This window comes from Carassius gibelio, chromosome A16 (assembly GCF_023724105.1).
Source record: "Carassius gibelio isolate Cgi1373 ecotype wild population from Czech Republic chromosome A16, carGib1.2-hapl.c, whole genome shotgun sequence".
Taxonomy (NCBI): domain Eukaryota; kingdom Metazoa; phylum Chordata; class Actinopteri; order Cypriniformes; family Cyprinidae; genus Carassius; species Carassius gibelio.
In genome coordinates this window covers 13,067,517-13,088,241 of record NC_068386.1, presented here as the reverse complement: position 1 = coordinate 13,088,241, position 20,725 = coordinate 13,067,517, and the positions used below count along the sequence as shown (strand labels likewise).

At 35.5% G+C, this 20,725-nt stretch overlaps 3 protein-coding genes across 3 annotated transcripts; 2 read left to right on the top strand and 1 right to left on the bottom strand.

Annotated features, from left to right (window-relative positions):
• LOC128030643 (interferon-inducible GTPase 5-like) lies at window positions 1–1,968 on the bottom strand. Its single transcript, XM_052618439.1, has 2 exons — window positions 1,846–1,968; window positions 1–1,680 (listed from the first exon to the last, which is right to left on the bottom strand). Exons 1-2 carry the CDS (start codon window positions 1,905–1,907, stop codon window positions 201–203), a joined length of 1,542 nt encoding a protein of 513 aa, XP_052474399.1. The 5' UTR covers window positions 1,908–1,968; the 3' UTR covers window positions 1–200.
• An 8,178-nt stretch (window positions 1,969–10,146) lies between these two features.
• LOC128030659 (trypsin-1-like) lies at window positions 10,147–11,540 on the top strand. Its single transcript, XM_052618463.1, has 6 exons — window positions 10,147–10,306; window positions 10,394–10,544; window positions 10,628–10,878; window positions 10,980–11,116; window positions 11,201–11,302; window positions 11,397–11,540. Exons 1-6 carry the CDS (start codon window positions 10,267–10,269, stop codon window positions 11,442–11,444), a joined length of 729 nt encoding a protein of 242 aa, XP_052474423.1. The 5' UTR covers window positions 10,147–10,266; the 3' UTR covers window positions 11,445–11,540.
• Window positions 11,541–17,891: 6,351 nt separating this feature from the next.
• Window positions 17,892–20,526, top strand: LOC128030661 (39S ribosomal protein L17, mitochondrial-like). Its single transcript, XM_052618465.1, has 3 exons — window positions 17,892–18,290; window positions 18,790–18,858; window positions 20,204–20,526. Exons 1-3 carry the CDS (start codon window positions 18,117–18,119, stop codon window positions 20,462–20,464), a joined length of 504 nt encoding a protein of 167 aa, XP_052474425.1. The 5' UTR covers window positions 17,892–18,116; the 3' UTR covers window positions 20,465–20,526.
• The last annotated feature ends 199 nt before the right edge of the window (window positions 20,527–20,725 follow it).

The following is a 20,725-nucleotide window of genomic DNA, read 5'->3' as shown; positions in this document are numbered from 1 at the left end:
AGTTTGCATTTGTATAACAAAATATGTTTTAATTTAATGATCACATTTCAGTTTATTATTTTATTGTATCATAATAAAATCATAATTACAAAAGAAGAGTATTATTATTATTTGTATGATTACTTTATTTATTTTCAAATGACACATCTTCTGTAACAACAGAAACATTATATGATTTGTAAGCCTGATTTTTCTGCATATTAGGCAAGCTGTGACACAGCAAGCACGTTTTTGGTGTCTTCTGCCATCTCATTCAGTCCCATATTAAGCAGGTAGTGCACTGAAGCAACAGCCGTTCCTCCTGCTGGTAGAGCTCCTCCTGGCAGCAGAGCCAGTATGGTCCCCAGTGTCTTGGTTATCGCAATCGTTGGTTTAGACAGCATATCTATCACAATATCCTCAGTGGATCCATCTTTGAAGCGTGATTTCTTAGCGGCTTTTAGTTGCTCCACTGGTTTGTTCACTCGTTCTGATAGGGACTCTAGGGCCTGATTTGATAAGCCGAAGCCCAAAAAAACTTGCTGAAAAAAATTCTTTATGATGCCATAATCACAGGCCAGTGACAATCCCGGGATGGGAGCTATTGCCCCGACCCCGGCTGCAAAGGCATTTAGCCAAATAAGTTTCTTATAGTATGTTATCTTCTTTGTGAGGGCCTCAAGAGAATAAACGGGCAAAGACTGAATGAGAGCAAATTTCTTGTTCTCAGGAAGTTCATCTTCGAGGGTGTTGATCAGCTTCTGAAAGTCATATTTCTCCAAGTTAAATGAAGACACTAGGAATATTCTGGGTATTCCGACTTTTAGTAGGTTCGCCTTACAGTCCTCTCGGATGTTTTCGAGCAACATCCGCTCATCAAAGTTTCTCTTGTGTGATTCCGCACGAATGTCATTGTCAATTTTAGTGCGAATGAAGTAAAAAAGCTTCTTGCTCTTCATGATCGCTCTGGCCAGCTCTATGTCGTTCTCCTTAAATCTTTCAGAGGTCACTATAAGAAAGAAGTCATATGTGTGGAAATTGACTTCTTTCAGGTACCTCTTTGCTCTAAATTTTGGACTACCAATTCCTGGCAGGTCCCAGATCTTCACGTTTGGCATGGAGGGATGTGGGTACATGTTGGGCTTCATGGTGGTCTCAGTTGTTCCTGTGGGAGCTGCGTTCTTATCATCATTAGGAAGGCCTCTGAGGGCATTGACGAAGGAAGACTTCCCTGCCCCTGTCATCCCGGTTATAGCAATGTTAAGTGTAACATTCTCGAACTCCGTCAGTTTACTTTTTAGTTTGTTTGATTTTTCTGAAGGTAGAGAATCAATAATTCCCTCTAATGCTGAGCCAAGAGAGTCCGCATCTTCTGTGTTCGCTGAGGACTCAGACAACATGCCCACAAACTCTCTGGAAACCAGATAAACATTACTGTTTTTGTCCCCTTCCTCTGGCTTTTTGTTGTCGCTTTCTTTAAGTTCGTCAGGACATTTCGTCTGAACATTTTTCTCAGCTATTTCCAGTTTTCGCAGCATATTTCTTGGACTGATTGTTGGATATTTAGTACGTGGTGAATGGGCTTTTTTGTCTTTAGTCTCTTCTGTGCTGGATGAATGTAATGAACTTGATGATGATCCAGATGACTGGCTGATGCAATCCTCTTCATTGTAGGGATTTACCAAATCTGTCATGGTAGCTCTATAATGTAATAATAAATTAATGAAATCATATTTGATTTATAATAAATTAACAGTGTTAAGCACATAGAAGTACCTTATATAAGGATGATGTAAGTTACATGATTAAAACATGTATATTATATCTAAATGCAATATATAATGTATTTATGTATTTTTCACCCACCGCTGTGAGTAGTGAATTCTCTGCTCAGCCTCTGGAAGCTTCAGTACTGTCCACTGCAACATGTAGATGGACTGAGTCACACAGGCAAACAACTCACTGATATGGTCATTTCATATCTGATCTGAAAGACATAAAGCAACATGTTGCATCCATTTCTTAATTCCATAAAAACATAAACTATTTTTTATTTTATTTTGTTTTAGTTTTAGTTTACAGTAGGCCTATTAATCTTTGAATATACTGATTCAAATCATATTTGATTTTATTTCTTCCAAAACAAAACAAAAATGAATGATCGGTATTATTACAAAAGAAAGTATGGAATAAGCCATTTAAGTCTTAAGACATAAACAGCTCAAATTTAACAGTTCTCAACAAAATTATTTAAAATATACGTAAAATGACTTTATCTCCAATAAGTAAGTTAATGTTAGTCTAAAGTTCCTAATATATAATGCAATAGAAAGTTATCTTACCTTTGGTAAGTAAGAAGTGAGTAAACAGCTTCATTACAAAACCAAATGAGCTGTGTTAAGAGCAGAAGGAGAGTTTCATAGACTTCAGGGTGTGTCCTTTTTCAAGAACTTCCTTCTGACCAAATTTCCCTGAAGACACAAACATGCTCCAGATTTAATATTTGTTTATTATCAGAATAGAGCAGAATTTGTCACTTATCATTACACAAACTGGACTGGTGGAATTTATTTCAGTGTGTTTCATGTGATGCCCCCAATCAATAAACTGTGTACAATTAACAAGTGTTGCAGTGACCCCCCCCCCCCCCCCCCCAATTGAACCCACATTTAAACACAGCGACATTAAGGGTCTATCACCATTTTCTCAGTTTGAAGCACCTTTGTACTGTGAGAGTACAAACAAAGATATATAATATGTGCAAGCAATCAACAGGATCTCACTAACATGCAGTTTCCATGTGCATTTATTGCAGCTCACCTTTACATAAACCCAAACCTGATCTTAAAAAAACAACCTGTATGCAGCCATTGAAACAACAGAAAACATGAAAGCAGGAAATGGTTTGAGAGAAATTCAGATGCAGAATTACTGAAACAACTGCAAGAGGGAAAAAAAGAGAAGCAGGTGGAAACAGTATTCCAGATCTGCACACTGTTCTCAGAAATCTTAAAGACACAGAAACCAACTACTGTAGATGTGCGCCCTTGAAGAACTGAAAGTATTTGAAATACAATCAAATCACAAGAGGCTTTGTTCAATGTTAAGCACAAAACACAACAATTAACCAATTGATTTGTGGGACTCTAAAGCTCAGCTGTGGAATTTAATCCTCCGGAAACCTGATCCAATATAAAATCGGATCTAATATAAATCTTAAATGTACATCGCTTAAGATAAAAATGTTTGCTATTGACATATTTGGAGTAGAAGTCACAGTTACGTCACTTGCAGCTGCATGCATTGTGGTGGAGGGAAACAGGTAAAATCCATGAAATAAGATGGAAAAAAAGTATTGTTGTGCTTTTGGATGTCCTTTTTATTTTATAATATGTCCCATATTTTATCTCACAATTCTGACTTTTTTTCTTGCAAATAAAAGTTTATCTCATAGTTTGAACTTTATAACTTGATTCAACTCAACAATTGCTTGTCAATTCTGAGGAAAAGTGCGGTGTTATAAACTCATGATTCTAAGCGGAGGGAAAAAGAGAGAATGACAAGTTAATTTTTCATACTAGAATTGAGAGATATAATCTCGGAATTGAAAGAAAAACGTCAGAATTTTGAAATTTAAACTCAGAATTTCCTTTTGTATTATTTTATTCCATGGCTTGCATGGACTGCATTTTCTGCCCCCAGATAGGCTCCACCCACAAAAACACCATCACTGTTTGCAAACACTGAAATTGATCTAGGGCCAAAGTAATCTGCAAATGAAGTAATTTAAAGAGTCTCAACTAACTATGAGTCTCATCTAACTCTAAAAAAACATACATGATCTTCTACTGTGCACAAAGAATTTTTTTTCCTAAACACAAACTGTACTGTATTGACTAAACGAGGGTATCTCATGCTGTTTTTTTCCTCAATATACAACTAGCCTTTCTAAAAGAAAATAACTCATTTGTAAACATTCATTTACATTTTTTTTTAATCCATCCTAACATCTAACTGTTTCCATTATAAATATAAGGTCACCGTGATTCAAGGATGTTGATCCAGGAACACGTTGTGTTTAGTGAAATCACTTTCACCCTATCTATAACCCACAAAACTTAGACTTAAAAATTAAAACCCCAATGCACATTCAAACTAAAACCTAAATTATTTGATTCCCATTTGATTTTACACCATCATTTTAATCTGAAGCTGTTTTTAATGACTAACTATTAATTTCATTGTCTTTCTTCTTACTTAAGTATGTTGCTTGTTATTTATCCACTGTCAGTGACATTCCTCACATGGAAATAAATACTATATAATTGTTGTTACTAGATTTACCTAGCCTTATTGCCAAATGCCTACAGCCCCATTGACTTCCTCTGCCAATGCACTGATGAAATTCACAGCTGGATGTGCCAGAATTTCTTCAGTTAAACAAGGAAAATCTGAAGTGATTGCATTTGGAAACTTTGAATTCACAAAGTGAATGAATACCTTGACTCTACTTCTTCAGCGCCTTTTACACTTTCACTAAGACCTTAAACCACTTGTTATAGCAATAATTAAACCACTTATAATAGCAACAATTAAAGCAATTATCACTTTAATAATTAAAGTATCATCAGTGCAGTATTATATCTGACCCCATGACACAACGGAAACTATAATTAAATGAGAGATATATGATGCTGTTTCCATGTACCGAGTATTAGTAAAAACACTGTAACAATATGAACTGTGCTTTTCAAAAACATCTTAACCAACCAGTCTCAAAAATGAAAACCTTGCAGGGGAATTCACTAAGAATGAATTAAGCCGGATGACATTGCTGTTCATTTGCATGTACTGCGTTTGTTATTTTAAGGCCGAATTCCCCCATCTTGTGGGCTGGTTCTGAGCACTATAGATACTGGAGAATGCATCCATTTTAAAAGTGGTAATAGGGAGATGCATCAAGCGAATAAATATATTATAATATACTATACATATATTATAATGACTACTATAATGATGATGCTAATTTATTGTAAATGCTGTAGAAAGGAGGTGTGTTTGTGCAGAAATGAAAGACATTTACCTTACAGTGAATGCTCAGTTAATTAGCGATAACATGGACCATGTAAATACAAATGAAGGCAAGCTGGAATCAAGAACAAAAACAGAAATTCTCAAAAGTTCACAACAAGAAAACCCAAATTTAGTCAGTGCTGGAAGAAATATCTCGACATTCTCAAACAGGGCAGCTCCCAACAAAAAAAAAATTATGAATAAAAAAAAAAAAACTGTGCTAAATAATTTTTAGTACTTCAGTAATGCAGTATAATTACAATAAAGCAGAAAACACAACAATATATTATTAGGTAAATTGTGTTTTTATTGTGGAAATAGATGTCTTAAAAGTGTGTGTGTGTGTGTGTGTGTGTGTTTCAGTGGAAGTATGAACTAAATACTTTCAGAAAAACCCAAACAAACTGGTTTGTGACATGAAAACTTCATAGAGTAACTTCAACAAGTTCATAGAGTAAATTTGACTGTGAGAATCTACAGACTTTCTAGGCATTTTAAAAGAAATGAGTGCTTAAAACACTAGCCTTTTGCTTTCTGTGTAAACAGTGAAAACAGAGAACAAAACAACGGGTGATGTTAATGAACAACTTATTTTACATAAGTTGATCGACATCAATATTAAGCCTATTGTTATTTTTTGTAAACTGTTAATCTGTAACAAATCTAGGTTCATATGAGTATCATAAGCCCTTATAGCCCTACGTCATACAAACAGATGAAGAGAAAATTACATTAATATATGTATATAATATGAATGAATCAATCTTTTCCCTAAATTTATGATGAGACTAGTTTAAATTGATAAAAATTGACCTACATGTTTAGGTTAACTGCTGCATGAGATCTAATGGAGAGACTCATCAAGGAATCACATCCTAAAATGAACAGCAAATAAAAATAGAAAAGCTATTCTGAAAGAATGTCCTTGGAAACTAGAGAATGGCAAGTAAAGACTAAGGACTGAATTTTTGGTTCAACATTTTTTGCCTTACACAAAGAGTATTATTCTGGATTTGTCCTCTGACCCAAAAACAAAATATGGGTGTTTCCCAGCTTACAGTACAAATTTGGATGCACATGTTTGGAAGTCTGAAGCCTTTTAAAATTTTAGGGTTATTTTGTTCTTGATAACCCACTAGCCCACCTCTCTTTAAAAATAATTATTAATAATAAAATTCTATCTCTCTCTCACACACACACACACATTTGTTTTTGTGAAAAGTGGGGACATCCCATAGGCGTAATGGTTTTTATACTGTACAAACTGTATATTCTATGGCCCTACACCAACCCTACACCTAACCCTAACCCTCACAGGAAACTGTGCATTTTTACTTTCTCAAAAAAAAAAAAAAAAAAAAAAAATTAATCTCATTCTGTATGGTTTATAAGCATTTTGAAAAATGGGGACATGGGTTATGTCCTCATAAGTCACCCTCTCCTTGTAATACCTGTGTCATACACGTCATTATACACAATTGTGTCCTGATGTCACAAAAACAAGAGCAAACACACACACACAAACATTATTATTTCTTTAAACCATCACTCAATTTCTCCAAACCTTAAACTCAAATTCAAACACTCAAACTAAATTCATGAAACCTCTGACTTGCAAAAATGCTAAATTGTTTACTCAATACAGTATACTTTTTCTGTAATGCTCTGGATGCTGGGGTTTCTATTTTTCTCTGTAGTGTATAATGAATGCTCTGTAGTGTTTATTTTTTATTGACTTGTGTGTGATCTGAGAACACTTTTTTATTTTGGGTGCAAGTGAAATGGGTTTGCAGTGAGTGTATGATATTAAAGGAAGAGTCAGAAGTTTTGTGAATTTATTTTGAGTATTTGGATTTGTGTTTAAGATTGTGATAAATTGAGTAATAGTTTCAAGAAATGTCTTTTAGTAATTCAGAAAAACTGTATAGGCCTACAGTACTCTATGTACAGCAAGAATAGTATTGTGCTGAATATTGAATAGTACTGAATGTTTGTAAAAACTGAAGTCCCACTGCAAAGGCCAAAAAGGTCAAATATAACTCTAAATGAATAGCATGTTACAGTACACTCAAACACTGTAAGTTAAACAGTAAAGCAAATGATAGCTGGACTCTAGTTGTGTGTCGCTTGTGTTTAGCATTTTGCAGCACAAATACATCACAGTGTGATAAGTGTTTAAATGAATGAGAATGTGTTAAGAGTTTTGCAAAAAGAGTGCATGATGTTTGCAAATAGAGCCTAACTGCTGAACGTGTTTAAGGTTTTAGCAGAAAGCATTCTTTATTCAACAAATTGATTCAAGCTAGTAATAATTTACTTCAGATATTGGAGTTTGGTGTTTTAGAAATTCAGAAAAACTGTAATATACAGTGCACTTGCCTTTGAATAAACATGGTGGAACTATCCAAGGACAAAATCTGAAATAACACTGGGATCAGATGTGTTTCACAGAACCTTTAGATAGCATATTTTAGGTCATGTGAATATATGCACCTACTGCACATGCACTGTAGGAAAAAAAAGAACATGCAGCATAATTATATCTCTCCTGCTGAATTTGTTTTAAGTCTATTCATCATGAGAAAATTAAAATCAGTTAAATGCAAAATCATAAGTCTATTTTTGTATTTCTTGTTTAACTACTTTTTTTTTTAAATGTATGAATTAATAAAAGTAGCATTTTACATCTGTAACAATTTCAGATATTTCAAATTTGTTGTGTAATTTATAACAAATACATTCTAATTGCAGATAATATCATATATACCTGATTAGCATTATAAAAAGCCCCTTAAAAAGTTGTTCCTTGTCTTGAAAATGTGGTTGAAAAATTCTGGTTTTCCAACTGGAAATTGTGAAACAGTCAAGGACAAGTACAAGTACAGATGCAAAACCTGGATAAGATGGACAGCTGATCAAAACTTGTTTCAGGGTGGAAACCAGCTGTCAAGGTCCATCACCTAAAATAAACATAATCAACAGCACAGCTGCTGGATCTCGATGGTTGTATCAAAATTTGACATACAGTTTCATCTACACTACTTAAACTAAATTCAAGATACTTTAGACTCTTCTATCAAAGTCAAACAATCACTGCAAAACCATTTCACCTGCATTCAAAATCAAACGCTGCTCTCAGGTCACACACGAGTCAATAAAATAAATACTACAGAGCATTCATTAGACACTACATTCCAGAGAAAAATGTGTAATGATATGTCATCGCATAAAGCCTCCAAATCTGCAGTCCATCAGTTTTTCTTTTTTTTTGGAGATTAAAAACCTGTTAAAATAAAAGGATTTAAAAATATATACTACTACATTTTTTTGAATGAAGTGCTTCATTCATATTTGTCATTGTACACTCAATATATTTTTTTAAGTACTTTTACAAGCCTACATTTAAAGGTGCAGGAAGTCATTTCTGGAAAATGCTGTTGATATTTGAAAAACCAACAAGGCCCTACCCAAAAGCATCACACCCCTATCTTAATGCCTTTGCCATGTACTGTATATGCTATACAACACAGGCAATGATTAAGGGGTTATAGCGATCACTAAAAGAACAACCAAAAGAAAAAAGTCCTCCTGTTACTGATGTAACCTTAGTTTCCTGAGAAGGGAACAAGACATTGTGTACGGCGATGATGCTTTGGGGAAAGACCTTTCTCCTCAAAAAATTAAGTTTTATTTGCTTAACGCCATTACATCGCAAAAGGCCAATGGTACTCGAGCACATAAAAGGGGACATGAAAGTGCCATAAATAAGCAGCAATGAGTGGCATAAGAAGATTTCTACTGAATAAGAGAGTTTATGAAAGATCTGAGCATCAGTAACACACAATGTAACGTCTCGTTCCCTACTCAGGCAACAGAGGTTACATCAGTGACCAGAGATGTTCCCTTTCGAGAAGGTCTCTTGACGTTGAGTACAGCATAAGATGATTCATAAGATGGTTCAGTAGGGAGTTGTTAAGCTTTGCTGTTGCAATAGACAGCTTAAATACACCCTAAGACTCACTGTACAAAAGTTTTCAATGAAAGTCTATGCGATATTTTTTTTTTTTTTTAGTGTGGTTTATGAAAACCCTCAAAAAACAGTCAAAAACAAATCGGATCAGTTAGAAAAGTCATAACACACTAAGCCAGACCAGTCTGACCCCAGTTTGATGGTTGTAGCTTTAAAGCTCTAGGAGGCGTTAGGTGTTAAAATTTTGTTCAGAAGAAGAAGCAGTGTAGCCGTGTATCATAAGTTACCATTGGCAACAAAACCCACTCAAAACCAACCCACCTTCTTGAGCCAGAAACCTCGGAGTTTGCTCAAACTAAATGTGAACTTACCTGGGTAAAAACTGAAACCTGCTTTGTGCAACAGGCCTCTGCTGAAGACCACTGTGTGAGTGTTATTAAATGTACAACTGTAACAATCTGTTAAATGATTTTTTTTTTTACTTCTCACACCCTGCTCTGTACTATCTAAACTAAATTGTTATTATGGAATGGACAATACAGAAAGACAAAGATAAAGATGAACATGCTATCATTCTTCATTCGCCTGAGGTAAATATTCTCTACATACTGAATATAGAAACATGTAAAGTTGGCACATTCAAAATTGCATTGATAGAACCAGGGAGATCCAGCAGCTGTGCTGCTGAATAGGTTCGTTTTAAGCTTTGTGACCTTGACAACAAGTTTTCAATGTAACACAAGTTTTCAACAGCTGTCCATCTTCTCACCCATATTTTCCATCTGTATTTAAAGATTTATATTCTGTTTAATCTACAAACATTGTTTAAAAATATAACTTTGTGTTCAATTGTGCATCAGAATTTAAATACATCTGTATTACAGGTGGCATTTCACTGTTATAGTAGGTTAAGGAGGTTCTGGCTTTATGTTTTGAGAAATTTACAACAAACATTTTACCTTTAAGAATATAAGTAATTAAAATTATATATCTTGTTTCTATACACGCTTGATACACTAGGTTACATCAGATTGCCAATGGAGCCCTAATGTATAGTTTTCTAAGATTTTTCTCTTCATAGATACACAATGACAGGATATTATTTACATATCAGACTTCAGATATGTCATTTGGAGCTGATTGGTCAATGGCAGATCACTTGGGCATAGATCAATAGGCTGACAGTCCTATAAATACTCCAAGCGAGGAGGGAGACCTTCATCGCACAGGTTAAATCAGCAGTCATGAGGTCTTTGGTGTTCCTGGTGCTCCTTGGAGCTGCCTGTGAGTAGAGACTCCAATCACTGATTCTCTGACAGCTCATTTTACAGGTATATTTAATATGCTGACGATACACTCTCATTTGTGTAGTTGCTCTGGATGATGACAAGATTGTTGGTGGATATGAGTGCACAGCCCATTCCCAGCCCTGGCAGGTGTCTCTGAACTCTGGCTACCACTTTTGTGGAGGCTCTCTGGTCAGCGAGTACTGGGTTGTGTCTGCTGCTCACTGCTACAAGTCGTAAGTGATGTCTTCTTAAAGTAGCTCATGTAACACTTCATTGGTTTTCTCTGTTCTGAACAGTATTTGACTTTGTCTTTCAGACGTGTGGAGGTCCGTTTGGGCGAGCACAACATCGTAGTTAATGAGGGTCGTGAACAGTTCATCTCCTCTGAGAAGGTCATCCGCCACCCCAACTATGACTCCTGGATCATTGACAGTGACATCATGCTGATCAAGCTTAGCAAGCCTGCTACCCTCAATCAGTATGTGCAGCCTGTGGCCCTGCCCAGTGGCTGTGCCGCCGCTGGCACCATGTGCAGAGTCAGTGGCTGGGGAAACACCATGAGCTCCAGTAAGTGTCAGGATTCATGATCACGCAACTCCTTTACACTTCATGTTCAATGCACTTCGGTTCACTCCATCTCTGCTGCTGCTGTATTCAATTCTTTGCAGCTGCTGATTCCAACAAGCTTCAGTGTCTGGAGATCCCCATCCTGTCAGACCCCGACTGCAACAACTCCTATCCTGGTATGATTACAGATACCATGTTCTGTGCTGGATACCTGGAGGGAGGAAAGGACTCTTGTCAGGTAGAGGAAAAGGGGACACATGTTGCATGCATATTATATGAAACTATCTTAATAATAATCTTTTGTTATGTTTGTCTTCGTCAGGGTGACTCTGGTGGTCCTGTGGTGTGCGACGGTGTGCTGCAGGGTATCGTATCCTGGGGTTATGGCTGTGCTGAGAAGAATCATCCTGGTGTCTATGGCAAGGTAATAGAGTTGTTTTTGTTTAGTAACTGTTACTAATATATTCAGTATAATTTAAAGCACTAATATGATTTGTCTGAATGATCTTTTCTTCAAGGTCTGCATGTTCAGCCAATGGATCGCCGACACCATGAGGAGTAACTAAATCTGATACGTCATCACATAGAGCCTCCAAATCTGCAATCAATTAGTTTGTTTCATGGACAAAAACCTGTGTGAAAATAAAAAACATTTACAAATATTTCGCTTTCTCCAAGTGCTTCATTTATATTTGTTAACAATCGCTGTATTTTATCAGGTCTATATTTAAAGATATGACACTCTTAGCAAAAATTACAAAAGCAACACACAACAAAGTACCTATATCATGTTAAAAATTTAGCAGAAGGTTACAGATACAAGTTGATTGATTCTAACATTTTTAATAATAAATATAAAAAGGATATAATGTAGAAGGTTATGCCGTCAAATAGACATTGGGTAAAATAATTTCTAGGAATTTCTGAAAAAAAAAAAGTTCAAGACATGATTAATGATGGTTGGTGGCATTGATATAAATTGTCAGTATCGTTTCTGTAACAATGTTGTCAAACTGTTCAAACTATTTATCCGGCTTAATCTGAATAACAGCTAAAGAAAAAAATGCTGTCTTGAGATTTTATGTTTTGATGTCCTCTTTGTGTAATATATATATATATATATATATATATATATATATATATATATATATATATATATATATATATATATATATATATATATTATTTAAAATTTGAATTAAACAATAACTTTAATTTAATAATAAAGTAATAAGTTATTAGTCAAATGAAATCAGCATAAAAAAATCCAGCAGAACACAAATTAAGGAATATTTACTGTTAAACGAGACTCAGAGGTGAAAGTATTTAAATTTATAAAAACAATGTTATGAGAGTAATGTTTTAAATATAATGTTTTGAATATAGAAAAAAATTAAATAAAAGGATTTAAACTAAATTTATACTTTAAAAATGAAACTGAAACCGCCAGTAGGTGGCAAGTCACTGAATCATTCATTCAATTGATTCGTTCAACCTGCTGAATCAAACAGGAACAAAGCAAGTGACTGTCTTTATCCCATTGTCCAAATACCACATGCACTTGCGGTCTTTGCACTTGACCACTTGACTACTTATATGATGTATTTCCTTTATTTGGTCCAAGTGTTCAAGTGAGCATGAAGACTACAAGTGTGTGTAGAACTTGTCATTACCTGATGGGTCACATTTATAGTGTTGTAAAAAATTATGTTTACATTTACATACAAGTGTTTTTATTTTTATTTTTATTTCATTTTAAAATCAACTTCTAAATATCTGTTCAGTAGTCCCTATTCCCAATTCCAATGCTTTTTGCAAAGTGTGTTTCACTGATTTTAGTATTGGACACCATTTCCAGTCCTGGCTACACATAATAAGGCTACATAATAACACAATCAGGGTATCTTCCGTCCATTTCAAATCCGTTTTAAATTAAAAAACAGAAAACGAAAGACTCAAGAGGATTCAAGTGAGAGAACATGAATTAAATAACGAGAAATTGAAAAATGGCTCGTTTATTCGTTATTCCATCTAGGTTAACAAACAGAAAATGAGTTTTTGACTTGATTTCTCATTTTGTCGTTTGGGGTTTAAAAAACGGTTTATGGCTTCAATATTTCGTTCGCACTTGTGGGCGGAGCTGAAACGCTGATTGGTCGAATCGCTCCGCCTTCAACTCGGGCTCCTCAGTCTTTCAGAATAAGAGTCTTACAAGAGCAATATCTGAAACCAGATGTAGACATAATTCGCGTTGTTGCGACTTGCAAGTCACCCCTTTAAATTATTTCTAGATTATAGTATTGTATGAATATTGTCCCACTGTAAATACAGTGCAAATAGTTCTGTCTCCTGGGATAAAAGTGAAGTGGAAATAAAAATCAATAATAGACTGAACATTTCCATGATAATATGTCTGTAACATTTACCACTCTCATCTTTTAAGACTAATGGCACTAGGTAGGTGTGTGTGACATTAATAATTAATTGTGGAAATTAATATAGTTACATTTATTAAATAAATTAGAATTATTAGTTTTATTACAGACAAAATTGAATGATGTTTCTCTTTTAGTCTTCTTTGTTGGCCTTGACAACGACAAAAATTTTATTGTTTCACCAAATTCAGCTCAGATCTTCAGACTCGTTTGACTCGTCGCTGTAACTGGTCAGACTTTTTCCTTCTCAAAAAATCCTAGTGACTTTCATTATCTGAGCGATGAAGGTCTTACACTTAAGGTCCACTAGAGGGGGAGACAGGATTTCTGTTTATGTAAGTTTAAATGACAGATAAATACATTAATTTCATTTGTACTACCATGTATATGCCATATCTGTGTAACATAGGTTCTTCAATGATAGATGGTGTGGTAGGGGGGTATACCTTAGCTCAATGATAGCTGTATAATATAAAACAACATTAACTACTGCAGCTGGTACCAAATAAAAATGATTAAGTTTTGGAAAAACTGCAAGTCAAATGTACTTGCACAAATGACTTGCTGTTACATAATACCCCATATGCGTTGTTGGGGACGTTTTCGTGCACTAGGGGGTAAAGTTGAGTCTTATTTTGGCCACAACTTTCTCTGTGTTGCAGCTAATGGAATGATTGGTGACAAATCTTATTTTGACACTTATTTTGGGAAAATGCTTGAAATTTTTCAAAAACTCAACACTATACTGTGGGTAAATTCACTACCCTTTTGTTATGTTCGGGATGAAAACACCCACTAAATTAAAATGCTGTAAAAATGTCTCAGATAAAGATTTTTTTTTTTTTTTTTTGCATAAATCTATTAATCACCCTCAGTCCTGATCAAACTACCAAATGTTTAAAAAAAATCCAAGATTTTAACTCTTTAATTACCAAGTTCATAAATTATGTCACTGATTTGGGAAGAAAAAACACACACAAAATGACATATTTTCAATATAAAAAGTAATTGTGGACTGGATATTTTTTTTTACCTTTTATGACAGTCTTGGGCATGTCAAAGATTAGTAACTGTAGATTAGCTTTGATGTATTGTTAGTTTTGTGCAGCATTAGATTTTAATTTTTTCTCCCTCATTTATTGTTGGTGGCTGTTTTTGTCCCATTGACTTCCATTATAACGACATTTTTTGATTGCAAAGCCATGACACCATATAATCATGCACTCTTGATTGTTGGTGGTTTTCCCTGATGGGAAGAGGTAACATTTGTTATTTTTACAATTGATCACTAGGTGGGACCATTAACCCTTTAGGCCTGTGCAAAAAAAGGCTTAGTTTCTGGCCTGTATATAGAGTTATATGGAGTTTAACAGCAAATTATAGTGTGTGTGTGTGTGTGTGTGTGTGTTTGAGAGAGAGAGAGAGAGAGAGAGAGAGAGAGAGTGAGAGAGACCTTTGTTCACTTACCTTGATGTATCTGAAAATATCCAAATATGCACCTCATGCTCTCAGAACTACATGGACTAAACAATAAAAAAAAAAGAAGTGTGTTTATGCACCTGCTGACTTTTGATGGTGAAAAGAATGGAGGGCCTATGTGTGAAATGCTTGTCTTTTCTTGATGGTGAAGCCAGTTTAAAACCTTTAAATCTTATTAAAAAAAAACTACTTTGAACATAATTGATTATGGACCAAAATGCAATACCAACTTCAAATAAGCAGCAACTCGCTGGAGGGGTCAAGCTGCATAATCATTTCTAAAACTCTGGTTCAAGTCAAGCCCTTTCTCGTATTGCTTGCTGCTCTTCTCACCATCAAATGACCAGAAGGATGGCATGCAAGTGTTTAAATCCATGTACTGTTTTTGTTTAGTCTATACTTATCACCACCATTAAAAGGCAGCAGGTGCATAAATACACTTTTGTTTACTCCATGTAGTTCTGAGAGCTGAGGTGTACATTTAGATTTTCTCAAATACATCAAGGTAAGTGCGCAAAAGTCTCTCTCTCTCTCTCTCCTACACACATACACACAATATAATTTGCTGTTATACTCCACATAACTCTATATACAAGTCAGAAACTAAGCTTTTTTTTGCACAGGCCTATCTAAAGGGTTGATGGTCCCACCTAGTGATCAACTGTAAAAAATAACAAATTTTACCTCTTCCCAACAGGGAAAACCACAAACAATCAAGAATGCATGATTATGTTTCATGGCTCTGCATTCAAAAATGTAATTATAATGTAAGTCAGGGAAAAAAAACATCCACCAACAATAAATTAGGGGAAAAAAATGTATCTAATGCTTATAGCAGTTTAATTGAGTGAATGTTTTCATCCCGAACACAACGAAAGGGTAGTGAATTTGAACAATGCACAAGGGATACATAATAATTTTTATTTGGCACCAGCCGCAATTAATGTTGACAGCTAGCAGGAGTGTGGTGGGGTGCGAGGTCTGTTTTGACCAATGGATGGAGACCTCAAGGCAGTGGCCTTAATGCTTATCTGAAGATTTGTCTTTATAGATTACAGTTTACATTGTACTTACTGAAGTACACCTCTGCATGCAGACACCCAATTGTACAAATTCATTTATAGATTTAAAACCCAGTCCTGAACCGGGAGAACCATGTTCTGCAGAGTTCAGTTCCAACACACTTGCTTGGACATTGCTACTGATCCTGAAGACCTTGCTTAGCTTAGGTGTGTTTATTTGGGGTAGCTAAACTTTGCAGGACACTGGCCAACCAAGAGGAGGACTGAGAGTCCTGACATTAGCATTTACATTCAGTGCATGTGATTTATCAACACTGAGTACATCTTAAAATGTACAGCTCATGAAAAATAAAAGTTCTAGATGGACAAACATTAAATGCATAAACCAGTGTGAATAAAAAATATATTAAAATACATTTGGAGGTAGGTTGAAAAAGCCAGAATGGGAAGTTTTAAAGTACAGCTTGAAGTGTGAAGTTTATTCTTGTACACAGATATGGCATATTCATGGTAGTACGCATGAAATTAATGTATTTATTTGCCATTTTACGTAAATAGAAATCCTGTCTCCCCCTCTAGTGGACATTAAGTGTAAGACCTTCATTGCTCAGATAAAGGTGAGGTGAAGGTGAAGTGACATTCAGCCAAGTATGGTGACCCATACTCAGAATTTGTGCTCTGCATTTAACCCATCCGAAATGCACACACACAGAGCAGTGAACACACACACACACACACTGTGAGCACACACCCGGAGCAGTGGGCAGCCATTTCTGCTGCGGCGCCCGGGGAGCAGTTGGGGGTTCGATGCCTTGCTCAAGGGCACCTAAGTCGTGGTATTGAAGGTGGAGAGAGAACTGTACATGCACTCCCCCCACCCACAATTCCATCCGGTCCGAGACTAGAACCCACAACCCTTCGATTGGGAGTCCAACCCTCTAACCATTAGGCCACGACTTCCCCAAAAAATCCTATGAAAGTCACTAGGATTTTTTGAGAAGGAAATTTGGTGAAACATTAAAATTTTAGTTGTTGTCAATTACTCTCATAATAAATGATAATAATGTTCAAATATATGTTGGCTTTCTCAAGGCCAACAAAGAAGACTAAAAGAAAAACCATTCAATTTAGTATGTAATAAAACGAATATTACTAATATATTTCATAAATTTAACTATAGTAATTTTCCCAATTAATTATTAATGTCACACACACCTACCTAGTGCCTTTTGACTTAAAAGATGAGAGTGGTAAATGTTACAGACATATTATCATGGAACTGTTCAGTCTATTATTGATTTTTATTTCCTCTTCACTTTTATCCAAGGAGACAAAACTATTTGCACTGTATTTACAGTGGGACAATATTCATACAATACTATAACCTAGAAATAATTTAAAGGCGTGACTTGCAAGTCACAGCAGCACGAATTATGTGCGCAGCAACATCTGACTCAAATATTATGTTAATTAACAGTGAGCGGTGGTTTCTAGACACTACTCTTATAAGACTCTTATTCTGAAAGAATGTAAGATCGAGTTGAAGGCGGAGCGATCCGACCAATCAGATGAAAGGAGCGTTTCAGTTCCGCCCACAAGTGCGAATGAAATATTGAAGCCGTAAGCCGTTTTTTAAACCCAAAACGACAAAATGAGAAATCAAGTCAAAAACTCATTTTCCGTTTGTTAACCTAGATGGAATAACGAATAAACGAGCCATTTTTCCATTTCTCGTTATTTAATTCATGTTCTCTCACTTGAATCCTCTTGAGTTTTTCGTTTTCTGTTTTTTAATTTGAAACGGATTTGGAATGGACGGAAGATACCCTGATTTAACACGCTCACATTAGGGCTCTATCATTTACTGAGACCTGTGTCATCCAGTTAAACTGTTTCCAACTTGATTTAATTTAAGCCTAAATATTGGCAGCACAAATGAGTTTGATGAGAACTTTATCGCTTAGAGAAATATATATATACTGGCTAACTTACAGCAGATTAAACATTTTCTGAATAAATGACAATAAAATTGAATCATCCCAGATGTATGCAAGCGGAACCTTACTCATCTTATGTTTCATTTAGGACTCTTCAGACCGACGTACCATCACGCATGCATTTCTCCCTGTGAGCTGAATGTATCGCACAATACTCTGGATGAAATAAATGCGTCTGTTGATCTGCAGTGGATGTAATCATTGATCACAGAAGTGCTCTTCTGAGATTTCCCCACCAATATTTTTAACGTTGTGTTGCAGAGAGATATTATTTTCTGGAGGAGTGTCCTTCACCGTTTCTTGTAATGCGACTCACCCTGCGGGCGTTGATTTCTCATGGACGGGTGGCCCGTCGGATAGGACTCGGACCCGAGTCCAGAATCAACATGCTCCGGAACATACTCACGGGTCTGGTTCGACACGAGAGAATAGAGACAACAAGAGCCCGAGCAGACGAGGTTCGCTTTTACGCTGAAAAGGCAAGTAACGTTACAAAACCCCGCTTCAAGTTTCATCTTGCTATTCCTATATGTGTGAATCGGGTATTTTCGACTTGCTAAAATATTGAAAAATAAAACGGCGTCTGTTTAATCTAGAAATTCTGATAAATATTTTAACGTAGAATTATTATTTGATTATGATGTCAAAATCATAAGATTGGTAACTGTTAGTGATACTGTGCTGCTCTGTCTGCCATGAGATGCGCTCCTGTCACATTTCTATTCCATTATAATTAAATATTCTTGACATTTAAGACAACAACTATATATGTTAATATAAAATATTATTGAAATATTCAGGTTACGTTAAAACTGACACAATAGTGAAATTCTGGTAAATGTTACATTTTAAAATATTAGATAACAGGAAATAGAAAATTAGTAAAGTTTAAATCGATTTTAATGTGCTCTTTAAAACTAGAATGATGTTTTTATTTTGACTTTTTAAAAGTTTTTTTTTTATTTCTTCTCTTTTTAGTTGATTGATTATGCTAAAAAGGGAGATACTAATGAAAAGTCTATGAAAATGGCTGATTTCTGGCTCACGGTAAGTTTTCGATCCTTCCTTCAATACATCTATCCTTCCTTCAATACATCTATCCATCCATCTATATATATATATATATATATATATATATATATATATATATATATATATATATATACATACACACAGGTGCTGGTCAGAAAATTAGAATATCATCAAAAAGTTTATTTATTTCACTAATTCCATTCAAAAAGTGAAACTTGTGTATTATATTCATTCATTACACACAGACTGGTATATTTCAAATGTTTATTTCTTTTAATTTTGATTATTGTAACTGACAACTAAGGAAAATCCCAAATTTAGTATCTCAGAAAATTAGAATATTATGAAAAGGTTCAATATTGAAGACACCTGGTGCCACAGTCTAATCAGCTAATTAAAATGGTCTCTCAGTCTAGTTCTGTAGGCTACACAATCATGGGGAAGACTGCTGACTTGACAGTTGTCCCAAAAGACGACCATTGACACCTTTTGCAAAAGAGGCTAGCTGTTCACAGAGCTATCTGTCCAAGCACATTAATAGAGAGGTGAAGGGAAGGAAAAGATGTGGTATATGTGAATAGGGATAACCACACCCTGGAGATGAATGTGAAACAAAACCTGTTCAAAAATGTGGGGAAGACTCACAAAGAGTGGACTGCAGCTGGAGTCAGTGCTTCAAGAACCACTACGCACAGACGTATGCAAGACATGGATTTCAGCTGTCGCATTCTTTGTGTCAAGCCACTCTTGAACAACAGACAGCGTCAGAAGCGTCTCGCCTGGGCTAGACACAAAAAGGACTGGACTGCTGCTGAGTGATCCAAAGTTATGTTCTCTGATGAAACTAAATTTTGTATTTCCTTTGGAAATCAGGTTCCCAGAGTCTAGAGGAAGAGAGGAGAGGCACACAATCCACGCTGTTTGAGGTCCAGTGACAATTTTCCACAGTCAGTGATGGTTTGTGGTGCAATGTCATCTGCTGGTATTGGTCCACTGTGTTTTCTGAGGTCCAAGGTCAATGCAGCAGTATACCAGGACGTTTTAGAGCATTTCATGCTTCCTGCTGCTGACCAACTTTATGGAGATGCAGAATTAATTTTCCAACAGGACTTGGCACCTGCACACAGTGCCAAAGCTACTAGTACCTGGTTTAAGGACCATAGTATCCCTGTTCTTAATTGGCCAGCAAACAAATATATCAGTCTGTGTGTAATGAGTGAATATAATATACAAGTCTCACTTTTTGAATGGAATAAGTGAAATAAATCAACTTTTTGATGATATTCTAATTATATGACCAGCACCTGTATATCTATCTATCTATCTATAATGTATTGTTTATTTATATTTCTCCATTCAGGAAAAAGATTTGATCCCCAAACTTTTTAAAGTCCTGGGGGTAAGATTTGAGAATCAAACGGGTGGATATACACGCATGGCTCGCATTCCTAACAGGGAGAATCTGGACTGTGCGGCTATGGCTGTCCTGGAGTATAAAGGCCACCCTTTCCCACCCTTGTTCCCCATGAAACATGTCAGTGAACTGAACATGTTAAACCAACTTCTAAAAGCATACAGAGAAGAAAAAGCTCAAATGGTGTCTGAGAAAAAGGACTCATGATCTTTAATCACTGTATCTATACATTATATTTAATGTAATAATTAAAATCTCATTAAAATTTGTTCTTAGTGTCGTGTATGGTTAGTTGATGCTCAGCATGTCCATTACTTTTTAAATCAATATATTATATTCAAATTGTCTGACTTTCTATATGAATTTGTATGATAAATGAATAAGATGTCCTGTAAAAACCCACTTGCTTTAATTTTCAGCATGGTCAGATATAAAAATGAGTCTAAAGAGTTGATTAGAAATATTGAA